Consider the following 25,260-nt stretch of genomic DNA (forward strand, 5'->3'; position numbering starts at 1 on the left):
AAGGAGAGACTTCAACTCAGACAGTAGCATGTGACCAAAGGCCTAGTCCCTTCTTATTGACATTGGCTGGCTCCTTTTTTTGCTTTCAGAAGTATTATGTCCTTTGAAAGAAATTAAACACACTTTTCCAGTTCCTCTACCATGGTGCAAAGCCCATCTAGTTTATACTAATAGCAAGGAAAATGTTGTCATTTAAACTTGGCACTTGTCACCCTGGCAACCACAGGTTACAGTTGTTTTCCATCCCTTGTAGAATGGGCTAACCCATTGCATGACTCTCTGTATTTTCTCAAGGTCATTGTGAAAGACCAAACAGTCCTCTAGTCAATAAAGTTGCCTTTTTGTAGCCACTTTAGGTGCCTGCCAGGATCTGGAGGTCACTGGGCCTGGAGAAGGGCTAATGTCCTTTCTTTTTTTGTTTTTGTTTTTGGGTTGGTTTTTTTGTTTTTGTTTTTGTTTTTTTTTTTTTTTTTTTTTTTTTGCTTTTTTGAGACAGGGTTTCTCTGTGTAGCCCTGGCTGTCCTGGACTCACTTTGTAGACCAGGCTGGCCTCGAACTCACAGAAATCTGCCTGCCTCTGCCTCCCGAGTGCTGGGATTACAGGCGTGCGCCACGCCACGTCACCCGGCTCCACCTTCCCAGTTTCCTTCCCGTCAACCAACCGTTCCTCCTCAGACACACAAACTGTTACACACTCTGCAGAAGTGCCTTCCTGGGTGTCAAGGGCTTCCCCAAGGGGAGAGCAACTGGCCTGGTGTGCACGGTCAGGGAATGAGCCCCAGAGTTGCACACTTAAGAGGTCACAGGCGCAGCCCAGCAAGGTGGCAATGAGCAAAACAGGTGCCACATTTTGGGTGAAATGTTGCCTGACCTGCATACCTTGTTCTGCTGCCAGAGAAGGCTTACTTCACCTCCAAGGTAGGGAGTAGAGTAATGGCTAAGTGGTGGGTTGTAGGAACTCAGGAGGCCACATCTCAAAATAGGAAAAGAAGGGATCCTGACACATTTTCATCAGAGAAAGAAGGATTTCCCTGTCCCTACACTTTGGAAAACCCAGGAGGGAGAAGCTTCAGTCTCTTCCTCTATCCTGAGGCCCATCTGTACTGCAAGATGGACTCCCTGCACCACTGTCAGTGGAACCAAGTAAATGAACTCTGGCCTTCCCAGGCAGGACTCCAGACCTAAAGCAAGAGGAAAACTCCTTAGGGAAATGGTTTTCTCAGAACCGGTGAAACACACACACAAACACACACACACACACACACACACACACACACACACACACACACACACACACACCTACCCCCACCCCCAGTGGCTCGGGCTTCAGGTTTCACTGCTGCTTGTAAACACAACACAGAGAAATTATAGACCAGAAATCTGTCCTCACCGCTCCCCCCACCCTACCCCACCCAATCTAAATGTTTCCAATCTAAATGTTTCCTCCCTGGCTCCATAGCACTTCATAAATAACATGGTGCCAAGATAACGCTGGGACTTTCTCCCCTCAGCCTTGCAACCCTGTAGCGTCAGAACAAAGGCTGTGTGTGTGTATGTGTGAGGAAAAAGCGCTGGAGAGAGAGGTTTTCTTTTATTTGCAAGGGGGAAAACAGATTAAAAATTGCAGAGCACAGAAAAGGTGTCTTCCCTCCTCGCTGGTATCGCCCTATGCCCATGAGCCAGCCGGTATGGTGGTGCCTTGGGGAAGCCTGGTTGGAAGATGCTGAGCCAGTGAGTGAAGAGGGCAGGCTGGGCAGGGGGAGGGGCCGCCTGGCCAGGAGGTGGAGGTGCAGCCGGGAACTTGGAGCGTCCGCAGAAACCTAAGGAATGGTTTTTTCTCATACACAGTAAGTGCTGTTTCAGCCGACAGCTGCACCCGTGACCCAGGTGCCCCCCCCCCCCACTATCTCTGTGTGTCTTGCTGTCTGGCTCGCTCGTTTTTGGTTACAATAGAGAACACCGAGGAGATGGTGGCTGCGGAGTGCTGCGTGCGGGCTCAGCCATCCATCGGGGGATGGGTTCTCTCCCGGCGGCGTCAGCATGCTTGTGGTGTCCGCAGCCTGCCTCTGACAAGCCGGGCAGAGATGTGATGATGCTGTGTGGAAAAATAGAAATCTCTCAGCGTCAAAAATGCTTCAAAGAGGCAGTCGGCTCCAACATGTATTGTACTGTGTGTACCCTCAAATCCGGGCATGGAAATGAATGATTTTTACTATGAAGACATTTAGCTCTTTAAAAAGATAAAATTGTGCTGGTTTGGTACAGCATGTTTAGCAACTGACACCTGACCATAGATCTGACTATTTACTTCAGTCCAGATTCAGATACTTTTGATCATTTCACTCCTCCTTACTAATTTCTGTTGCGCTGTCCACGTTGACAGACTCATCGCCGGCCTGAGCTTTTAATAATCTGTACCCTGTACTCTGCTTACCCTGAAAACGGGGCTGAAAGGTATATTACTCTATGTGCATGACTGTGAATGATTCCAGATGAATATGCATTTGCTATTCAAAGCCTCTCATATACATAGCAAGACTTACTTCCGCTTACCTGTTTGGACTTGGGCAAGTGCAGAGAGGGGAGCCACATAAACGGCCTAGGTGGTTGATGTCACGTAGCATCATGCCAACAGACTGGCCTCTGAATAGACTTCCTTGTTTCCTGATGTTAGCTGGAGCCCTGAGTGTTCTGAGAGTCGTAGTAACCAAGCCCTAATGTGTAGAGGTCAGCCATCAGGACTGGCAAAGGTGCTTCCTGCCCCAGCGAAGGTGACAGTTGAGTTACAGTGTCTGTAGGGAGCAGAACTATATACGCTTCAACAATTTGACTGTTGGTTCCTGGAAAATTCTCCAATGATTGCTGGAGAAACATTATGATGCCAATGTATTGGGGGTGTCAGGACTCCAGGCACAGGTTGAGCTGCAGAGCAGGTTAGATCCTGACTGAGTGAAGTACACTCTCTCTGTGTCTGTGTCTGTCTCTGTCTCTGTCTCTGTTTCAGAGTCTCTCTCTATCCCTCTCCCTAGCCCTCTCTCTTCCCGGCCCCCCCACCCCCTGTCTCTCTCTGCTTTCCCATCCTCTACCTGGACTTAAGTATTTGTGATAATAGGTTACATGCCATTCACAGTAGGGCAGCCAGTTGCTTTGTGGGCAAAGTACTCTGGTCTTTAAAATAGGGCACTGCCTTAGTTTTGATGGAAAAGACAACCTAGTGACTGCCCCTTCCTCCTCCAAGGGGCACTTCTGATACTGCATCGCACTATCTTAAGTTGTAGGGGCATAAGCTCTGTAGGACTTATAACCCATCTGTGAGTTGTTATTGGAGCCTCACAGTGTGCATAGGACCTAAAAACAAAGCAGATGGTTAAATGTATATTGAAAGAAGACCAGGAAGGGAAACACGGGTGGTATATATCTGCAACCCTGAGCCCCTGCCCATGTGCTGGCTGTGAGCCACCAGGCACAACAGCACTTGCATTGACTCCCATATCTTGACTCATGTTCCTTGACAGCAGCAAAACCATCTTCTACCCCAGATCTATGCACATGTGTGTGTGCAAGGCATGTGACAGGCCACAGGGGCCAGACTGCCGAAGGTTAGAATCCTGCCTCTGCTCTTCAATGGCCCAAGTGACTGGGGCTGGTTATTGAATCCATATGCCTTCATTTTCCTCAGCTGTCCAGTGGAGGGGACAATGGCAACAGTTCCACAGTCGCTGTCTACCAGCATCATTGGGATGACTGAGTTGCTAGCATGTGAAGCACAGCAGGCCTGACGTGTTAGCCTCGGAGGCAAATCTTAGCAGGTCGCATAGATGTTCCATTTTAGTACGATGGCTTATTTATGAGTTACAAAGCATATCCAGTGTCGATATTTTAAAGGAATGGGTTACATATGAAAAGGCTGGTACAGTTAAGTATCTTTTTATGCCAAATGCTTGAGAACAGAGATAATTTGGTTTTTTTTTTTTAATTTGAGATATTTGCATCTTTATAATGAGATCTCTTGAGAATTCATTGGTATTTCTCACATGTGTAGCCAAGGTAATTTTGTGTTCCTCTAGTGTGCTCGCCTTTTTGACTGTAGCCATCATATAGGGTCTGATGTGGAGTTTTTAACCTGTGATATCATGATAGCACTCAAAAGTTTTGGATTTTTTTTTTTTTAACATCACAGATTACAATTTTCAGATTAGGGCTGTTTAGTCTGTATTTTATTTCCACCCCCACCCCCGACCCCACCCCCACTGGTCTGCCTTGAGCACTCCATTTTAGATACCAGAGTCCTAGGAAAGCCAAGCAAATTGTTCCTCTCCTTCTCCAGGAGTTATAACATCCCTAAGCTCTGCCTGGCAAAAGTAAGTATGGCTGTGCCTAGGCTGTGGTGTTGTGTTAGCCGCCTTCGCATTGAAAGCCGTCTTCCCGTATGTCTTCTTGTTGAAATAAGAAAAAGCTGTGCTTCTCATAGTGATTCTCATAGTGGGCTGGGGTTAGGTGCTGGGTGGAAGCATAGTGGGCTGCCATCCTGGGAAGAGGGGTAGGGCAAGTGAGAGGCAGGAAGATGATAGCCAGCCTGAATGCTGCTCTCTACCCACAGGAAGTTGTCATGGCCGGGCCTCTTCTCCAGCCAGAGGTTGTTTGTTTGTTTGTTTGTTTGTTTGTTTGTTTGTTTGTTTTAAAGAGATCAGCCCCTCATAGCTGTGTGGATGGCTTCTTGATCCTTGCACAGTCAGGATGGTGAGGTGAGATGAGAGGGGCACAGTGCTAAACCATGGAAATGAAAGCACGATCTGAGTTATAGCCGTATCCAGGCCTGGTCCGGATTCTGTTACTTCCTTTTCAATAAATCATCTTGAGGCTTTGAAGGAGACTTTTTGTCTGCTGCAAGAATGCAATTTGGAGAATGTACCTCCTTGAAACTAATCGTGCCCATGACCTCTGGGCACTTGTCCTTGTCAGAGATTGTACCAAATGCCCTTCTTGCACATCTCCAGCCTCCTTCCCAGCCAACCCAGAGAAGGAAGGTGGCACTGTTAGCTGTCAGTCTTCCTGTAGAGACTGAACCGAAAGGCTTCAGTCAGCCACTTTCATGAGAGTCCTAAAGCAGGAAGAGTGAGCGCTCGCACTACTGATGGGGGGATTTGGCTTAATCCCAGAGATCTGAAGTGATGGTTGCCATTCAAAGTCCCTACTCACCAATCCTCACGTTGGAAGTGAAATGATGAAGCCAGAACTCAGACTCCGTGGCCTGCCTTCAAGCCTTCCCACCTTGTGGGGCTACTGAGAATAAAACACCCAGGAGGGACTATTGTGAGGTCCAGTGCCAGCTAGATATGGCACTATAGCATTAGGTGTCCGCGTCAGAGGATGCTTGGAATCTTAGTCGAGTATCTTACCCGGCTTGTAGATGATGGGGGGATGGGACTTTAATCCTGGTCTGCTTGACTCTAGCATCTGGCCTTCTCCTTATTGCTGATGTTTGAGAGTCCTCAGAAGCTTAGCAATAGAAGGCCTGAGGTAAAAGGATTTGTCTAAAGTCATACACGTCACTGCTTAGTAGATCTAGAACTGCAAGGCAGACCTCGGGGTTGTCTTGGTTGACTGTGAGATACAAACACATTGACTCCCTGGTCCACTTACACCGTAGCCTGGAGGTAGATTGGAATGCAGCTCAGTTGGTAGAGTGTTTACTCAGCATGCACTAAGGCCTGGGTTCCATTCCCAGCACTCTAATCCTGTGTGATCCTGTACGGATACGATCCCAATACTACAAAGGGGAAGGCAGAGGATCAGGAGTTCAAGATCATCCTTGGTGATGCAGAAAGACAGAGGCCAGCCTGAGCTGCAAAAGACCCTATCTGAAAAACTACAGCCTGCGGGGGAAGTGACTGCGCATGTTTATTCATTTAACAAATATTTGTTGACAGTCCTAAACACAGCCATGTGGGAGGTACTGCCCAGCTCTCTCTCTCTCTCTCTCTCTCTCTCTCTCTCTCTCTCTCTCTCTCTCTCTCTCTCTCTCCTGAAGAGTGGGGAGGGTCTTCCAGAGCGGTGTTAGCGTGTCCTGGAGCATGGGAGTGGGGTCGGGGGCAGTTAATGGAAAAAGTGTTCCCAAAGAAGGGAGAGGGACTGCTTTCCACGAGAGGCCAAGAGGCCACTCAAATTGCTTGAGGCGTTAAACAGATTATGAGATTAAACTGGTTTGTCAGGGTCGAGAGCAGACTGTTGAAAGGCTGTGAGCATGAATCAGACGTGTCTTCAGAAGTGGAACCAAAGGTGCTGGGTAGGAGGGCAGGGAGGTCAGAAGGAAGTTGTTTGGTTAAGAGTTGATGGAGGTGTAGCAGGCAGTGTGTTTCCTGTGAGTTGAGGTCAGCATCGCAGTTTCTCTTTCTATTGCTGTCAGGCGAGGATGCAGTTCTGACGGCATCTTCCAACATGAGGATTGGTGAGTAGGGACTTTGAGCTGCAACCATTACTTCAGATCTCTGGGGATTAACCCAAATCTCCCCATCAGTAGTGCGAGCACTCACTCTTCCTGCTTTCAGACTCGTGAAAGTGGTCGACTGAAGCCTTGCATTTCAGTCTCTGTAGGAAGACTGACGGCTAGCCAGGCAAGGTGGCACACACCTATAAGCCCAGCATTCAGGAGGCAGAGGCAGGGGGATTTGTGAGTTTTGGGCCAGTGCGGGGCTCCTTAGTGAGACCCTGTCTCAGGTCAACAAAGATGAGTATTGCTTCAGTGGCTCTTTCCCTTGTAAGTGTTAGCATGAAATGCCAGGGAGCTCAGGCTACGGGTGTTCTCTCAAACCTGTCGCATGCCGAGTCAGGCTGGAAGGGCACTGTGGTTGTCAGAGAGACGGCAAGCAGAACTGTGCTTGAGTGGCATTCCTCTTCTGACTCAGCCCACAAGGCAGACTCAAGGGAGCACCAACCCTCACACTAAAGCAGTGAGGTTGCCGTGTGTTGTCTGTCCTCGTTCAGAGTTCATAAGGGGCGTCATGAGTCACGTAAGTACCAAGTGAACTGGATATAAGACATCACTAGCTGTCCTGGGAGGACCACGGACTGCTACTGTCTCAGGCATACCAATGACAGAAACTGAAAGAAGTATCCAGAATAGGTATTTGAGAGAGGTGGCGGGGGGGGGGGGGGGGGAGAGCAGGGGGATGGCATCTTCCCTCCAGTCTGGAGCCCCAGAAAGCTGGTCAGGGTGTTAGGAGGAGTCTGTGTGGGTTTCACAGGATTGAGTCCCTGTGTTAAGCCATCCAGACCAACAGCGTTGCACGGCCTCCTACTCTGAGCATGCTTACCTGGGCATCTGTGAGTTCAGAAACCAAAGCAATGCATGTGCTCTCCTGCTCACCAGCATCCACACTGGCCCATGCTTCTCACTGCTAAGACCCGGTCCTCTCTCCCATTTTGCGTTTTAGGGTGAAGAAGCTGAAGGAGACGTTTGCTTTCATTCAGCAGTTAGACAAAAACATGAGCAACCTCCGCACCTGGTTGGCGCGGATCGAGTCTGAGCTCTCCAAGCCTGTTGTTTATGACGTCTGTGATAACCAGGAGATCCAGAAGAGGCTTGCTGAACAACAGGTGAGTGACAGGGACGGAGTGCTGGGGGGAAAGGTGCCACCATGGGAGACCAAGATAGGCCTGCCCTCACCTGCGGCGTCTTCTAGCTTGCTCATCTGTTTTTGGCAGAGGAGGCGGATCACCAGCCTTATGTGTCTCTGCCATATGTGTGAGGCATCCATCTCTGAGTACCACCTTCTCTTTTAAATGCCTCTTTGTGAAATAGTTCAAATAACGCTGAGGATGCAAACCTTAGTTTTGATGGTCAGTGGGGTTTTCATTTTCATCTTTGTTGTGTTTAACGTAGCTCTGAAAGGCAATGGATTGAGGGGTATACTTTCTTTTCTGGATTGAGATGGGTAGTGTCGTGTTGTATAACCCTTACTTCAAACTCTCAGCTTTCTGCCTTATCATACTGACATCAGCTTGATAGGCATGAGAGGACAGAACCTCAGGTGAGGAACTGCCTCCGCAGATAGTCTCTAGAGATCACAGTAGCCTCAGACTCAGAGCCCCACCTGCCTCTGCCTCCCAAGTGCTGGCATTGAGGGCATACGCCATCATACCTGAGGCAAGTGGGCCTGGGCTCTATAAGAAAGGTAGCCAGGCAAGCCATGGGAGCAAGCCAGTAAGCAGCACTCCTCCGTAGCCTCTGCTTCAGTTCCTGCCCCCAGGTTCCTGCTTCTTTGAGTTTCTGTTTTGGCTTCTCTCAATCACAGACTATACCCTGTGTGCCAAATAATAAACCTTTTCCTCTCAAACTTGCTTTTGGTCAGTGTCTTATCACAGCAACAGAGAAAGAAACAAGGATACCTACCAACTTCTGTAACTACAGCTGCACACCATCATACATGGATACAGACACACACACGTCTTCTTATTTAGCTTATGTAGATCAGTAATTCTCAACCTTTGGGTTGAGACCCCATTGGGGGCCAAATGACCTTTCACAGGGGTCACGTATCAGACATCCTATATATCAGATACTTGCATTATGATTCATAACAGTAGCAAAATTACAGTTATGAAGTAGCAATGGAAAGAATGTTATGGTTGAGGGTCACCACAACATGAGGGACTGCATTAAAGGGTCGCAGCACGAGGAAGGTTGAGAACCACGGCTCTAGATTCTGTCTTTGCTTTGGTGAATAAAAGATAGTCCTGAGCATCAGATAATTTCAGTGGACACTACAGAGACCTGAATGCGCATCTCAGAGGATTCACAGCCATGCGAAGAGTCAGCTTTATTTGTCAGTTTGACTAATGTAAATTTCTTTGGACAGCCTCTCAATAGACAAGGCCTGGTAAATAACTGTCCATTGAATGATGGGTATATTCAGGTGAATATGGATGCTAGCGATATTTTTGCTCTTAAAGAATGGTTGGCTGATTTTAGCTGGGCCTGAAAATTGCCTTCATATTTCATAAATCCAAAGTGGGACCCAACAGTAAATGTCAGAGAATGCATTCCTCAAGCCATAAAATCTGAAGCTCGCATTTTCCTGGCCTCCTTTGTTCCCCTGTTGAGGTGGTATGTATTTGCAATCTGGCTGACTTGAAGGCTCCCTCTTTGTGGAGTTCAAGATCACCACAAATGGAATTTTTGTCCTTTATGATTACCAAGAAAATGGAGTTGCTATAGGGAACTGACATTACTGTGAAGTAGTTACCATATTAATTTTCTACTGTTCTAACGAACTTCTACAAACTCAGCAGCTTAAAAATCACAAACTCTTTATCTTATAGTTCCAACAGGCTGTTAAAGGGGCCGCCTTCTTTTCTGGAGGCTCTAGAGCAGTGGTTTTAGGCCTTTCTAATGCTATGAACCTTAAAATTTTTTTCGTTGCTACTTCATAATTGTAATTGAAGAATACCTGATATGCAACTGACAAAAGAGTCATGACCCACAGTTGAGAATCACTGCTCTAGGGGGAAACCCATTTCTCTTTCCATGGACTATTCTCCATGGGTGTGTCCTTTCACTAACTTGGCACTTTTAAGTGGGTATTACATTGGCCTCACACAGAAAATCAGGAGCATATTGATGTTCTAAGGCCACGTGATTTTACCATGTGTCTTAATCACTGTTCTATTGCTGTGAAGAGACACCATGACCAAGGCAACTCTTATTTAAAAAACAAACAAACAAACAAACATTTAATTGGGGAGGATTGCTTACAGTTTAAGAGGCTTAGGCCATTGTCATCATGGCAGAGAGCATGGCAGCAGGGGCTTTTGAAACTTCAAAGCCCACTCCTCCAACACTTCCTCAACTACACCACACCTTCTAATCCTTGTAATCCTTTCAAATAGTACCAGTCTCTCTCATTCAAACCACCATGCCATGTAACCTAACGTAGCTCGAGGTTCTGGGATCAGGATCTGGACATTCCTGAGGGCAGAAAAGGTCTTATTCTGCCTATTGCAGATGGACTGGGCAACTGTTAATGGTTCTGCTGGAAAGAGTGTAGCCATGTGTCTGTTGCACTAAGTCCAGACTTTCTTTTTTTTTTTTTTTAATTTTTTATTAATTTATTCTTATTACATCTCAATGGTTATCCCATCCCTTGTATCCTCCCATTCTTCCCTCCCTCCCATTTTCCCCTTATTCCCCTCCCCTATGACTGTTCCTGAGAGGGATTTCCTCCCCCTGTATATGCTTACAGGGTATCAAGTCTTTCTGAAACACTGGAGACAGATAAGGACGTATGGATAGGCCTTGAACCTTTGTTTGAACCTTTCTTGAACCTTTGTTTATGTTATCATCCCAGATAAGTACCATAAATTGTTTGACTGCTTCCAAAAATAAGACCTAAAAAGTTCAGATCAGAAACACTGCCTTAAGAGTCCTTAGCTCCTAAAGTTGTTATGGTCCTTGCATTTCCTCAGTCCTCTTAGTGTGACAACCCTGGGGAGGTGGCAGAGGAAGGGTTAGGGCCAGCAGTTCTCACCTTGTGGGTCTCAAACAACCCTTTAATGGGAGCCTCATATTAGATAACATTACAGTTCATAACCGTAGCAAAATTACAGTTAGGAAGTAGCAACAAAAATATTTTATGGTTGGGGGTCACAACAACATGAGGGTCGCAGCACTGGAAGATTGAGAAACACTGGGTTAGGCTGGGTCCTTTCATGTTCCTCTCTCAATAATTGGTGCTAAGATTGTCATATTACTCCTTCAAAATGAAAACCCAATGAGAACTTTGGAGCTCTTCAGTCATGGACCATTTTCATCAAGTCTGCAGCATTTCTCTCCTATTTGTTTGTTTTTTGGTTGGTTGGTTGGTTTCTTGGTTCCCTGTGGGGTTTCCCATGATGACTTAGGGGGATGGTTTAATTACTTTCATTCTTTGACTACCAGTAGGCTCTTTCCCCTCTGTGGATCTGTTTGGCATCACTCCAAACTACCAAAGCATCACCATCATTGATTGGCTCAACTTGATGCCGGGCTGAGCATCCCTCAAACCTCTCCTTAGGGATATCCTGCACCCGTCACCAGGGTCCTGCCTGGGATTTCCCCTCCATCCCATTTCCTGGCTCTTTTTCTCGCCATTCTTTCTGCCTGCAGTCTCTTCTCATTTTCACTTTTCTCTTTTCTCTTCTTGATGCATGCTTCCTCCGTCTTAGCTCTTTCTGAAATTCAGGGCCATGGATTGCCTGCTTGGGGCAGAAAAACCAACATGGACAAAAACTCCTTTTCAGAATTGATGGGGAAAGGCTTTCTTGTTAGCTAATGCTGTTTCTCGGAGTCCAGACAGTTTTTGAAATGTAACTCTTCCTTGGACATGTGTCCTGGTGGACATTAGTGACAGGAATTGTTGTTGTTGCAAAATGTCACGGGTCCAGCACTTATACTGATTACATTTTAAGACACAGTACACAAGGTAACTAGTTCATACTGGATCACCACTTGACTATTCTACATTGTTTCAAAGAGGATATAGACTCTCTAGATGGAGGTTATTGTTAAAAATCTTGGGCCCAGCACTCAACAGGCAGAGACAGGTAGATCTCTGTGAGTTCGAGGCCAGCCTGGTCTACAAAGTGAGTCCTAGATAGCCAGGGATGCAGAGAGAAACCCTGTCTCAAAAAAATAAAGAAATCCAGAGTTCATTTCTTCTTACCACTTGCCCTGCATATTCCATTTTCTTTAGCCATTTTATTCAGCACAAGTTGAATTAATAGTGTAAGGTAGGGGCTGGCGAGATGGCTCAGTGGCTGAGAGCACTGGCTGTTCTAGAAGACCCATGTCCGATTCCCAGAACCCACACTGCGGCTTGTGGCTTGTGACCATCTGTAATAACAGTTTGGAGTATAAAACTCCTTCTTCTGGCTACCACAGGCGTCAGGCACACATAAGGTATACATACATGGGACATGTAGCCTAAACACCCATATACATCAAATTGTTTAAGAATTACATATTAAAATTAATGATTCTCAGCATCGGTTTCAAAGTGCTGCTGGGTGGAGCCTCTCAGAGGACAACTCTGCTAGGCTCTTGCCATGAGTGTCTTTCTAGGTCTGGGTTACCTCACTCAGGATGATCTTTTCTAATTCCATCCATTTGCCTGCAAAATGCACTTCTTTATTCCATCGTGTAAATGTACCACAGTTTCTTCATCCATTCTTTGGCTGAATGACTTCTAGGTTGTTTCCAGATTCTGGCTATTTGAATAAAGCTGCTACGAACATAGTTGAGCAAGTGTCCTTGTGGTATGGGGGAACATCTTTTGGGTATATGCTCAGGAGTGGTATAGCTAGGTCTTGAGGTAGAACTATTCCCAATTTTCTGAGAAAACAACAGATTGAATTCCAAACAGATGCTGAGACTCATAGCCAAACATTGGGCAATGTGTAAGGAGTCTTATGGGAAAATGGTAATGGAGGGTGGGGGGTGGGGAGAAGTACCTGAAGGAGACAGGAGCTCTACAAGCAGACCAATAGAGCCAAGTAACCAGAGTCCAGAGGGCCTTGCTGAGATTGAAGCACCAACCAAGCACCAGGCATGGACTGGACCGAGGCCCCCTACACAGATGTAGCCAATGAGCAGCTCAGGCTTCATGTGGGTCCTCTCGTAAGGGGTGCAGGGAACTGTCTCTGACATGGACTTTGTTTCCAGATTTTTGGTCACTTCCCCCTGATGGAACTGCCTTATCAGGCCACAAGGGAAGAGGACACGCTCAGACCTGATGCAACTTGATGAGCAAGGGTGGGTGGGAAAGGGGCCTCCCCTTTTCTGTGGAATTAGGGAGAGGCAGGAAGGGTGGGACTGGGAGGAGAGGAAAGATAGGGCTACGACCAGGATGTAAAGTGAAAAAGTAAATAAAGGAAAATAAATAAATAAAATTAATGATAATGTAAGACCATTGGAATGATTCTTAAATCATGTTTACCTCTGGGCTAGAATTTCTCTGCACCTTTCCAAACTCTCTTAGCTAACTAGAACCAGCTGGCATCCTGGACATTTCCAGTTGAAAGTGTCCCTGTGCTCATTTGGTACCATTCTTTGCAGTGCTGATTTATTGCTTTTTGTAGCTAAAAAGAACATGCATCAACACCAGTACACTTCTGAAAAGCCAGAGACCATTCTGTAAGCCAGTAAGAATTTTCAAAGCCGGAATTCTACTTAAATGCAGTTGCTGTGAAGCCAGCCCTGCTATTGACCCTGCAGATGCTCCTGCCCCTGTGGTACCTTAGGCCTTCTCCCTGACTACAGAACTTAAGAATCCCCCTGGAGCGTCTCACCTCCCAAGGCCAAGCAGGAGTGCACTTCTGCATATAAATATGTAGTTTCTCTACTCTGGATCTGAGCCAGGGACTGCCTGGTTGAGAAGTGAGAATAGGTGCTAGCATTTGTCCTCGCTGCTACCTGACCACGGAATGCCAGGGGCTTGCATTTATCAGAAGAGATGTGAGAAAATACAAGGCCCACCCAGCAGTCCATACAGTAGTACTATTCGGGTGACCCAGAATGACCACTAGCTGCCTTTGTATGCCTGGTAGTCACTGTTAACAAAGCGCTAGTTTGTGGCCTGACTTACAGCCATAGTGTCATTAACAGTGGCTCATGTAAATTGTAAATATTCAGAAACAGACATGCTAATGAAACGATTAAAACAGAGGGAAACTTTTAGCTACCAGGACCAGTGGGGCAGTCTCGCATCACTTGTCATGGGGGTCTGGGCGATAGGGAAGATGTCTCAGCCCACACCTACCCACAATACACCACTGTCTCGATGATGATGATGAAAAGATTGTGTTTATTTGTAAAGAAAAGTCCCACCCTGCCATTGGCCAGGGCAGGAGGGGGGAGGGTGACCGTAGAGGTGGGAGGAACAGAAGGTCAAGGCAACCCTGGCCTATATTGAAAGGGGGGAGAGGAGAGCACAAAAAGATGATCTGTTTTTCTATCTCTTTGTGTGTATCCTTTTTTTTTTTTTAATCTAATCAAAAAAGTATCATGACTACTGGTATCATGGGGCAAAATTCCAGATTCCTTCCTCCCCAAGCCACAGCCTCAGCTGTAACCCATAAGTTAGAAGCCTCAACATTCTCCCCTGGGACTCACGAAGTCCTCATTGATATGCGCTCAGGAAGAGGCCGTCCACTCCTGGGCCTGCTGCTCTCAGTCTTTATAGATCTGAGAGTCATGTGAGCCATCAAAGGTCAAAAGTTTGTCGCTTGGATTTGAGTCCCTGATAAGCAGACTGTTTTCCAAGGAAGACCTTCCCCAAATTAGAGTCTTTCCTAGGGGCCTCTGGATCTGGATGGTTTGGATTATGCCCTGTGGATGCCCAAAGCCGCTGGACGGTAGCAACAGTAGCATCTCAGCCAGCAGTGCCATCTGTCAGCATGTGGAGGGCACCCCACCCTTCCCAGGACACTTAATTCAGTAAAGTAGTGCAGTTGCACAGTTGCCAGCCTGTAGGTTGGCCAGCTGTCCATAGAACAGGGCCACGTGAAGATGACAGGCTCAGTCTATTTGAACCCCAAGACACTTGTGCCCTTCTGGTTTGGGAGTAGGGAGGGAAGGGGGGATGGGTCCTTTGATGCCAACTCCCCCCTCCCCCTCCTACTACTACCATCTCAAGTGCTTTTGTGCTGTCTTGTTATTGTAGGATCTGCAGCGAGATATCGAACAACACAGCGCGGGGGTAGAGTCTGTGTTCAATATCTGTGATGTCCTACTGCATGACCCTGACGCCTGTGCCAATGAAACGGAGTGTGACTCAATCCAGCAGACCACCAGGAGCCTGGACAGGCGCTGGAGGAACATTTGTGCCATGTCAATGGAGCGGCGCATGAAGTAAGCAGCCAGCTGGCCTTAAGCATGGCCAGCCTCTCTCTCTCTCTCTCTCTCTCTCTCTCTCTCTCTCTCTCTCTCTCTCTCTCTCTCTCTCTCTCTCTCTCTCTCTCTCTCTCTCTCTCACACACACACACACACACACACGTCATAGTAACTATACCCTGCTGTGCAGGTCATTTAGAACTACACCAAGAAGGAGCTCAGTCGGTAGAGCATCTGTCTAGCATGGATGAGGCTCTGAATTCAATCCCCAGCACAGCATGGACAGGGAATGGTGCTGCCTGTCATCCCAACCCTTAGGAGGTGGAGCCAGAAGGATGGAAGAGTTCAGGGCCAGCCTGGGCTACAACAGACCCTGTTTTTAAAGAAAGAAAAACCAAGAATTGGTAGAGAAAGCCTAGTAGGGTGAGCATGGAAATCTGAAAACAAAAACAAAAACCCAGAGTTTTCTGCCTTTCTCCAGCCACAGAGCAGGGCAGGCAGGCCCAACTCTTGCCCAAGCTCTGGAAGCAGGAGTTGTGAGGTGTCTGGGTCCTCCAAAAGAATTCAGACCAAGAGCAACATCCTTAAGTATTTTCTGGAAAGGATGGTGGGGTGTGTCCCTAAACAGTTCAAGTGAATGACTGGGAAATGGGTCCAATCAAGGGACACTCAGAACCCCCAAACGGGTAGACTATGCTAAGAGTAGACACCCACTGGCAGTTATGCTAACCTTCTGTCCTCCACTCCGCCTGTCAGAATCGAGGAGACCTGGCGGCTGTGGCAGAAGTTTTTAGATGACTATTCCCGCTTCGAGGACTGGCTCAAGTCTGCCGAGAGGACAGCAGCCTGCCCAAACTCCTCTGAGGTGTTGTATACAAATGCCAAAGAAGAGCTGAAGAGGTTTGAGGTGAGCCTTCCCCCATCCCACTCTCACACTAAAGCCAAGCCTGATGTAGATTGGGAGCTACTCAGTGACTTTGAGTGGCCAGACTCTCCCAACACGTTCAGCCCTCAGTCTGCCCCCAGCTGCTAGGACAGCTTTGCTAGAAACATCCGTGTATACCAGAGCCTGTCTTTGCCAACCTCACAGACCTGGATGTAATGCTCTGGCTGTTCTTACTGCCTCGGGCAACCTCCAGGTGAAGCAAGCCAGTTGGGGTTGGCAAAGCGGGGATCCCAGCCCTTTGCCTATCTGGTGCTGACCACCACCCTGCACCCTAGGCCTTTCAGCGACAAATTCATGAGAGGCTGACCCAGCTGGAGCTCATCAACAAACAGTACCGGCGGCTGGCTCGGGAGAACCGTACTGACACAGCCAGCAAACTAAAGCAGATGGTACATGAGGGCAACCAGCGTTGGGACAATCTGCAGAAGCGGGTCACAGCCATCCTACGGAGACTCAGGGTAACCTGCCCGTGGCCCCCGGGGTGCTGTTGGGTAGATATTCAGGGAGAAGAGAGATGTGCTGTGCTGTGGCAGGCTGGCAACACGAAGGCAGGTAGATTTCACTGACAGCCTAAGTTACCTTAACATTTCTTCCCACACAATGGAGTCCGTGGCTGGCAGTGTTCATTTTTTAAAAAGGGATTTGCATAGGGCCTCTCAAGCAGAGCCTGCCTCTGTGGTCTGTGTTACCAAAGCACTTCTCCCTTTACGACGATGGTGCATGGAGTCTGGGGAACTGCTTTCCTGGGTCCGTGAAAAGCACACATGTCCCTCTGCAAGAGCCTTGTCCTGCACATCTGTTTTTATGAGCCCTGCATGAGAAATATGGATAAAACACAGAGCGTATGCATATTCTGTTGTGTGGGGTGTTGGGTCAGTAACTGTCTGAGGCTTAGGGCACACTGGTGGACCTCAAACCAGTCTAGGAAGATGAAAACCTAGGCTTTGGCTTTGGCTTTTTTTAGCCCTCTTAGAAGGACATTGGCAGGCTGTCCAGTGATCTAGACAATGCCTTTGCGTTAGTCTGCTTCCTGCTGGCTTGGCTGTCACCAGTCTAAACCTTCACATGGCCGGAAATGCCACATTTGTCTGGACACAGCTTCCTGTCTCTTATGACGTGGTAACCTGGGAAGCCTCTTTCACTTGACAGGATGAATCTGTCTTACAAGTTCAGAATTACAGGAGAGTAAACGGAGCTGTCAGGTCTAAGCCGCGTGTGTCTCCTTTCCCTTTTTTTCTATTCTTTTCTTTTCTTTTTTATTTTATTTTCATGTTAAAAGACCAAGCCTCACCATGTAGTCCAGACTGGCCTAGAACTCATAATCCTTCTGCCTCAGCCTCCTAGCTGCTAGGATTTCAAGCGTGTGTCACCATTCTCAGCTGAATGAGCACCTTCCTATCTGGAAGCTGCTCAGTCTTTTATGGAAAAGCCGCTGTACACTAATAATAAGGAAAGCCCTGGGCACCCTGCCCCATCCCTCGTGAATAGGGAGATTTGCTGATTTAGACTAGAAACCCCTGAATTTCAAATACCTGAAAGGACCTAAATAATACGTTGCATGTTACCAAGCCCTCTCGAATTTTCTGAGGTGGAAGCTAAGACCTAGAGTGTTTGCAGGTTTAGGGTAGGGGAATGTCCCCACACAGCCTAGACAAGACCCCAGCTCCAGATGCAGTGTGCCTAGGCTTCTGGGATACCCCAGAGGGGCACCCTTTCCTTTGAGCCAAACATGAAACATGACTTTTCTTTCTTTCAACAGTACTTCACCAACCAGAGGGAAGAATTTGAGGGCACTAGGGAGAGCATTCTGGTGTGGCTCACAGAGATGGACTTGCAGCTGACCAACGTGGAGCACTTCTCAGAGAGTGACGCCGAGGACAAGATGCGCCAACTGAACGTGAGTATGGCTTCCTCAGCATCTCGGAAAAAAGGCTGTTCTGTGGAAGACAGCTGGCTGAGTGCCAGTTTTAGCTGGTACTGAGGGAATGTTCCAGAATTCTCCAGGCAACGGCCTATATTTTAGCTGTGCACCCATACTGCTTAAATCAGGGGCACTGGCCCTTTTAGTCAAGGTCTCATCCTGAGGGCCAAACTCACTTTAGGTTCCAGACTGGACTTTATAAGTTGCCATTTCCGCCGGGCGTGGTAGCACATGCCTTTAATCCCAGCACTCGGGAGGCAGAGGCAGGCGGATCGGTGTGAGTTCAAGGCCAGCCTGGTCTACAAAGTGAGTCCAGGATGGCCAAGGCTACACAGAGAAACCCTGTCTCGAAAAACCAAAAAAAAAAAAAAGAGTTTATAAGTTGCCATTTCCTGCCATACCCAAGTCCAGACAGGCCAGGCTAATTGTCACTGATGGGACCAAGAACAGACACCTTCTGCTCTCCCACTGCTATAGTGGTCTGCTTATAGTCAGTTTGAATGTTTTGTTGTTTTGAGACAGTGTCTTCCTATGTAGCCCAGGTTGGCCTCAAATGGGTGGCAGTCATCTTGCCTCAGCTTCCATGGTGATGAGATTATAGGCATATGCCACCATGCTTAGCCACATACTATAGTTTTCCCTCACGGTCATTCTGTCCTTGGTTAGAAAACATCAACAAATGGAAAGTTATTGCCTCTTAAAGCAACAGGTGGTAGTGGCGGTGGTAGTGGTGGTGATGATGATGATGTTGATGATTGTGCCCACCAAGACAGATGCCAGCTAGTAGCTATTTTGGAGAAATATTCTGTTCCCACCAAGTGTCAAGAAGATGAATTCTCTCCCCACTGCCCATAATGATGAATATCCATCTTGGTCCAATTTATAATTCCTTTAATTGGAAAAAAAAAAGTATAGAATCTTTTTAAATTGGTTGTCACTGTCACTTCCTTAAAAGCAGCTGCTACAGTACCTGGTACAAAACAGAAGGGGAAAAGAGACAAAACCATAATGACATCCAATGCTTCCCCCACCCCCAGCCCCCCACCCCCATCCCATGACCCTGTCATATGGGACAGACCCCAGGCACACAAGGGATGAAGTCTTTCTTCAGAGTTCCATCTCCTCTTCCAACCAGGGCTTCCAGCAGGAAATCACACTGAACACCAACAAGATTGACCAGCTCATTGTGTTCGGGGAGCAGCTCATTCAGAAAAGCGAGCCCCTGGATGCTGAGCTCATCGAGGACGAACTGGAGGAGCTGCACCGCTACTGCCAGGAGGTGTTCGGCCGAGTGTCCCGCTTCCACCGTCGCCTGACGTCCCATGCCCCGGTAAGGGTGACCCGCCCGACCAGGGCTCCCAGCTGCTCAACAGTACTGGACGTGTGACGAGGCGGGAAGGTTACCTTGTGCAGGACCCGTGATTTACTTCTTATGGTTAGAAAGAAGGGCTTCGGCTAACTGTGGTCCAGGGTGTGGGTTATGTGAATAGTTGTGTGAGTTTGTGCACCTGAGTGCAGGTGACCCTGTATGTGTGACAAAACTTTTCCCGGGACACATGTGTCTACTCACCCCACATGGGGAGCCCACAATGCCGATGGCACCGAAGTCCAGCTTGCTGAACCAATGAGTTGTACTGGGGTTACTTACATGACTATGAGTAAGGGGGCTACTTACAGGAGCAGAAATGACTCAAATGACAAATGCATCACCAAAGCCCAACCTGCTGAGAATCTAGAGCACACGGCACAGCCTGCAAGCAGCATAGCTGGTTTCTGCTTCTTCCAGACAGCTGCTCTGGTCTCAAGAATCTTCTATGCAGCTCAGCTTCCTTCTGTCTGAGGAGGGCTCTTGGTTTTTATTGCTTACCCTGGCAGGGAGGGGGGGCCTAATGAATCTGGTCAGTTTCAGGGACTTCCTGGAGTTATTTCGAGTTGTATACCTTCCTGCTTAAAGAGCTTCCTAGCAGGATGGATATTTCAGTCTCAGTAGGACCCCTATAGAGAACACCACTGAGGGCAGACTAAGGTATCAGATCCCTTAGTGCTGGACTCACAGGCAGTTGGGAGCCAGCAGGGCTGCTGGGAGCTGATCCCAGGTTCTCTATAAGAATAGTACCTACTGTTTACCACTGAGCCATCTCTCCAGCCCCCGTGGGTTTGCATTTCTCTCTCTCTCTCTCTCTCTCTCTCTCTCTCTCTCTCTCTCTCTCTCTCTCTCTCTCTCTCTTCTTTTTCTTCTCTTTCTTTAGTGTATAACAGCTTTTTAACTATTTGTGAAGAAGTGAATACTTGAATTTTGAACTGTGTGGCTAATGAAAAGGAAATGCTTTACCAAGCTGTGTCAGACTGGCCTCTGGGCCCTCTGCAGGAAAAGTGCAACACATTAGGAACGCTTCTGAAGTGTACACTCTGATGTTACAGGTGTAGGGCAGTGTGACATCACACCTCTGAAGGTGAAGTGTCTCATACCTGTCTTAGGATATGTAGCAGCGGCCGTGCTTTCCAGAGCTGTTTTTAATGATCGTATTCAAGAATGTTCTCTTTCAAGATGATGATGGAGAAACTGCTTTTAAAAATGGTCCCAAGTGCCACAGAAACAGGACCCAACGTGGTGGCATGGGAGCTGGAAGTACGGGCTCTATTTTCACATTTATGAACTTAGAGTTACAGTTGCTTAGCTGTGGGAGGGATGGTGGCTGCGTGTTGAGCTCCTCCCCTCTGCCCTCCTAACCCTCAGTCCAGGGCTTTTCTAGTCAGTGTCAGTGGCCCCTAGAACTCACTGAGACCTGTCTAGTTTGGATCGTATCCACCAGCTACTTGAGACTGCCATCTGTCTTTTCCTCTTTCCAATGCCTTAGCCTCTCTGGTGCTCTGCTCTTGCCTTTAAGGTGTCAATCGGTCCAGCTTTCCAAAGCGACCTTGATGTTTCCCTGAATTCAAGGCGGTTTGGGGAGTCCATATAGAGTTAAGGCCCTCACTCAGTATTTCCATCGTACTGGGCCAGAACAGTTACTTCTTGGCCACCATCGTTGGCCGGATGGTTTCTTTTGTGTGTGGTCCAACTGGCAAACTTCGAATGTAGTTGTTTTTCCATCGGTGTAGCCTCAGAAAGTCTCCGAGAAGTCCTCGTTTTTAAATATATTTGCTTACAGACATTTTTCCTTCTAGAACACTATAAGCTAAACAGAGACACTACAGTATGAAATTGGAAAATTAAAAAGGACAGATGAGAGCTGGGGAGGTGCTTGCTGTATTGAGCGTGAGGGCCTGAGTTTGGACCCCTAGCACCCACATCAAAAGCTTTGCACAGCATTAGGCGCCCATCATCCTGAGCTGGAAGAGACAAAAACAGAAGGATCCTGGGCTTCCTGGCCAGCTAGTCTAGCTGAGTCAGTCATCCCCAGGTTCACTTGGAGAAATGAGGTGCCACTGAGGAAGACATCTGCATTAGTTAACTTGTCTTTTTGCAGCCACAAAATACCCAACAGAAACAACTTGAGGAAGAAAGATTTATTTTAGCTCACGAAGTCCATCGTGGTGGCGGAAGCAGGAGGCAGCTGCTCACTTTGCATCCAGTCGGGAAGCAGAGAGTGACAAGTGCTAGTGCTCACTTACTTTTTCCTTTTTAGTCGATCTGGGGCCTGTGGAACGGTATCAACCCACTTTAGGGTAGTAGGTCTGTCTCTCTACCTCAGTTACCCTAGTCCACAAAAATCCCTCACTGGCATGCCCGGAAATATGTTTCCATGGTTCTAAATCTCATCAAGGTGACAGTCAAAATTAGTCATCACTATACCTGCTAGTAACCTGCAGCCTCCACACACATGCATGCACCTGCACACAGGTGTATACATACATACAGATGGATGCCCACATACACACATGTACCTTCACACAGATGTATACACACATACACATGGATGCCCACACACATACATGCACCTGCACACAGACGTATACACACATACACATGGATGCCCACACACATGTATGCACCTACACACAGATGTACACACACATACACGTGGAAGTACACACACATACATGTACCTGCACACAGCTACACACATACATACGTGCACACACAAAGAACAAACTAGACCATGTGATTCTTGAAGGTGTGTTTCTGTCAGCCATGATAACACCTGGGCCGTTGCTTCCTTCTCTTTTAGATAAACTTAGCCTAGAATCTCAGCTTTATTCTTTTTTTTTTTTTTTTTTTTTTTTCTGCTAAGAAAAAAAGTTATAGTTTGTTTAGAATACAGATTCCAGGCCCCACTGTGGATTGTTCAAAGTTGAATAACCAGACATATAAGGCCTGAGAACTTTTTAAAAATGGTGTGTGTGTGTGTGTGTGTGTGTGTGTGTGTGTGTGTGTGTGTGTTCGCACATTTGAGTATGAGGGGTTGTGCCAGTGTACCATGGAGCATGAGTGAAGTTCGGAGGGCAACCTCAGTGGTCGATCCTTACCTCTCACCTTGTTTGCTGCTCGGTACACTGTATGCTGTATATGCCAGGCCAGCTGGCCGCTGAGTGTACAGGAATTCTGCCTCCAGCAGGAACGCAGGATCTGAGCCACTCAGAATACTATGCCGTGTTTCCACTCGGTGTCTGAGGATTCAATCTCAGGTCCTCAGGCACGTGTGGCAGTGCCCTCCCCGTCAGCCTTCTGCCCAGTCCACCCTCAGTCCCTAAAGTGTTTTAGCATTGTTGACAGGCACCGGCTGTTTTCAGAATGGCTGGACAGATAGACTTCCAGCTTCACAGCTGCACTAGCCTTTCAACTAGTTCACCCTGAAACCTGGGTACTTCCATTTAGGGCTTAGAAGACGAAAAGGAGGCCTCTGAGAATGAAACTGACATAGAAGACCCAAGAGAGATCCCGGCTGACTCTTGGCGTAAGAGGAGAGAAAGTGAGGAGCCCTCATGTCCCCAGTCACTGTGTCACCTTGTGCCCCCGGCTCTGGGACACGAGCGGTCCGGCTGTGAGACCCCCGTCAGTGTGGACTCTATCCCCCTGGAGTGGGATCACACAGGTGATGTGGGGGGATCATCTTCTCACGAAGACGACGAGGAGGGCCCGTTCTACAGTGCACTGTCAGGTAAGAGCGGCTTTCCCAGAGCCTGTGAACTTGACCTGTTTGGCTGTATTTCTAGCACCATAGTAACACAGCAAGTTCTCAGTGATGTGGCTGGTGCAGGCCTGTGGCTTTCTGGCTCCTGTCCTGCCCACCTGTCACCTCACCTGTGACTTAGCTCCCTCCTATTAGAGGCAGGATGAAATTCACATTCTGACTTTAGGGTCATTCACTGGTGATCCTAGCCAATGGGAGACTCGGTTGATTTTTTTCTATGGAATTTATCAATGGTTATTAGTAGATTGAGTGTGGCCCTTCTTGCCACATGTGCCCCTAGCCCACCACTACAATGAACAGGAGTTGACTGGGGGGAAATCCTTCTGGTTTTTAAAATTCTTTTACTAAAGAAATTAGGGAGTAGTTAACCTCCTGCTCCTCCCAGCTGGCAGTGTCTCTGCTTTGTTGACAGACTATCTAGGCATCGCTTCACAGACACCTCTGGTGAGGACAATGACATTATTCTTTTTCAGATGTAGAAATTCCTGAAAATCCTGAGGCTTATCTTAAAATGACCACAAAATCTTTGAAAGCATCTTCTGGTAGGCCCCTTGCCCATGCATGTGTCTCAACATGGCCGCATCCCATGGCACACACACTGCATCCTAAACCTTGCTCCTGTGTCATGTCTGTGCCTCTGTGGACACCATGCGCCTTGGTCCTCGTGTCATGGTGTATTTACACTGCTGTACTCACCCATACCTGCGTGCTCCTTACATACCAGAGTGCTCTCAACACCCTCCCCTACCCACCTACTTCTAGGCCCACAGGAAGATTCTTGTCATGGTGTCTTTTGTAATTTTTTTTTCCCCTCCATCTAACTTGAGTCCTTCAGCATGGGCCAAGCTTTCTTCGTGGTGGCTTGGTTTCAGGCTATTTCCTTGCTTCTGGTGATTTCCTGAGATACATAGCTGGGGGTTGGAAAGGACCATCACCCTTTCCACAGCAGAAGAAACCTTGCCTTGATTTGCAGCTCTAGTCGTACCCCCACCCTGTCCTTATCTTCACTTGCAGAGGGGGGCTCTCCACAGTTCTTTGGTCCCTAAATCCATCTTAACAATCGCTTTTGCCCTCCTTGCTCAAAGGCCTTCTGGCCTCTTGGCCCCTAGACCTGGCCTAAACTGCCTAGCATCCCCACCACTCCAGACACCAACTCTATCCAGAATGCCACTCATCCCGCAGCAAATCATATGTTCGTTGTGCTCCGCTGTGGTCCCATCTTGTGAAGGTGCAATGTCGTCGCTCAGTTGCATGACTCATTCCATCCCCTCCCAAGACACACTGACATTTGCAAACATTGCATGCTTTGCAAGGAAAGCTGCAGAACTCATTTTGATATTGTAACCCGACGCCATGTCACCTGTGACCATATTTATGTCACTAAATAGAAATCCTTTGGTTGGAGAGTAGGCCCTAACTTGGCGTGACACTTTGTTCCAGGTAAATCCATCTCTGAGGGCCACCCGTGGCATGTTCCCGACAGCCCTTCCCATCCCAAGCATCACTACAAACAAATGGAAGGTGACAGGACAGTGGCACCAGTCCCTGCAGATGCCAGCACTCCTTACAAACCAGCCTATGTAAGTCTAGACCCCTTGGGAATGCAGCCCAGGCGCATGCGTGTATTTCCAGTCTCGCCTGGAACGCTTCTGCTCAGAGTGATGGGATCTCTTCTGGGGACTACAGAAAGGGGATGTCACCCGGTGATAGAGCTTCCCTGACATGGCCTGAGTTCAATTCCCAAGACCCCACCCAAAGAACAAGGCCCTCTGCAGAGGTATCCCTGCTTCATCAGAATCCAGTAAATAAACTAGGTTTAAAGAAAGGTTTTTAAGCCCCGAAATGTATGTGTGCTGATAGTAACATGATGAGAAACCTGTTTCTGTTAGAGGCAGTTACGCATATAAATGACAGAGCCTTCCTGGACCACTTCTTGGCTCTCACACTGCATGTCAGAAAGCACAAAGGGGCTTCATCATTTGGTATTGTGGTGATGAGACTTGGATTTAGTTCCCAAGTCATGGTAGTGGAGCACACAGCACTTTGCAAGCCTTCCTCACCTCATCATGAACCTGCCTCACTCATTGGGATTAATGTGCATACAGGGAGGAGGCCCTCAGAGCGGTGGTCCTTATTAATACAGTATTGGGGTGCTTACTGTAACAACTGCGTGAGTTCTTGCTGTGCTCCCGTGAGGCAGCGCCTGGACATGGCACAAGTTTAAATGTTGGTTATTGTTCATTGTTAGTCCAGAGCTTTCATGATGAGGGAGTTGAGGTTAAAATGTTGCTTGCATTTTAGTGGCACAGGCATCTTTCCAACGGCAGCGGAAGTGGAGGACCAGTGGGTTTAGCCAAAGTGCCCTCTGTGTCTGGGGATGACTGCTACTACC

At 47.8% G+C, this 25,260-nt stretch overlaps 1 protein-coding gene across 1 annotated transcript in view; it reads left to right on the top strand.

Moving 5' to 3' along the window:
• Positions 1 to 25,260, top strand: part of Syne2 (spectrin repeat containing nuclear envelope protein 2) — a 316,624-nt gene that overhangs the window by 283,112 nt on the left and 8,252 nt on the right. The window contains exons 100-107 of the mRNA XM_051147456.1: positions 7,434 to 7,596; positions 14,697 to 14,884; positions 15,623 to 15,773; positions 16,088 to 16,270; positions 17,572 to 17,709; positions 18,869 to 19,063; positions 22,553 to 22,835; positions 24,309 to 24,448. Coding sequence (XP_051003413.1) covers positions 7,434 to 7,596; positions 14,697 to 14,884; positions 15,623 to 15,773; positions 16,088 to 16,270; positions 17,572 to 17,709; positions 18,869 to 19,063; positions 22,553 to 22,835; positions 24,309 to 24,448 — 1,441 coding nt within the window. The remainder of the gene's footprint in view (positions 1 to 7,433; positions 7,597 to 14,696; positions 14,885 to 15,622; positions 15,774 to 16,087; positions 16,271 to 17,571; positions 17,710 to 18,868; positions 19,064 to 22,552; positions 22,836 to 24,308; positions 24,449 to 25,260) is intronic.

The sequence above is a fragment of the Acomys russatus genome, chromosome 1 (assembly GCF_903995435.1).
Source record: "Acomys russatus chromosome 1, mAcoRus1.1, whole genome shotgun sequence".
Lineage (NCBI taxonomy): Eukaryota > Metazoa > Chordata > Mammalia > Rodentia > Muridae > Acomys > Acomys russatus.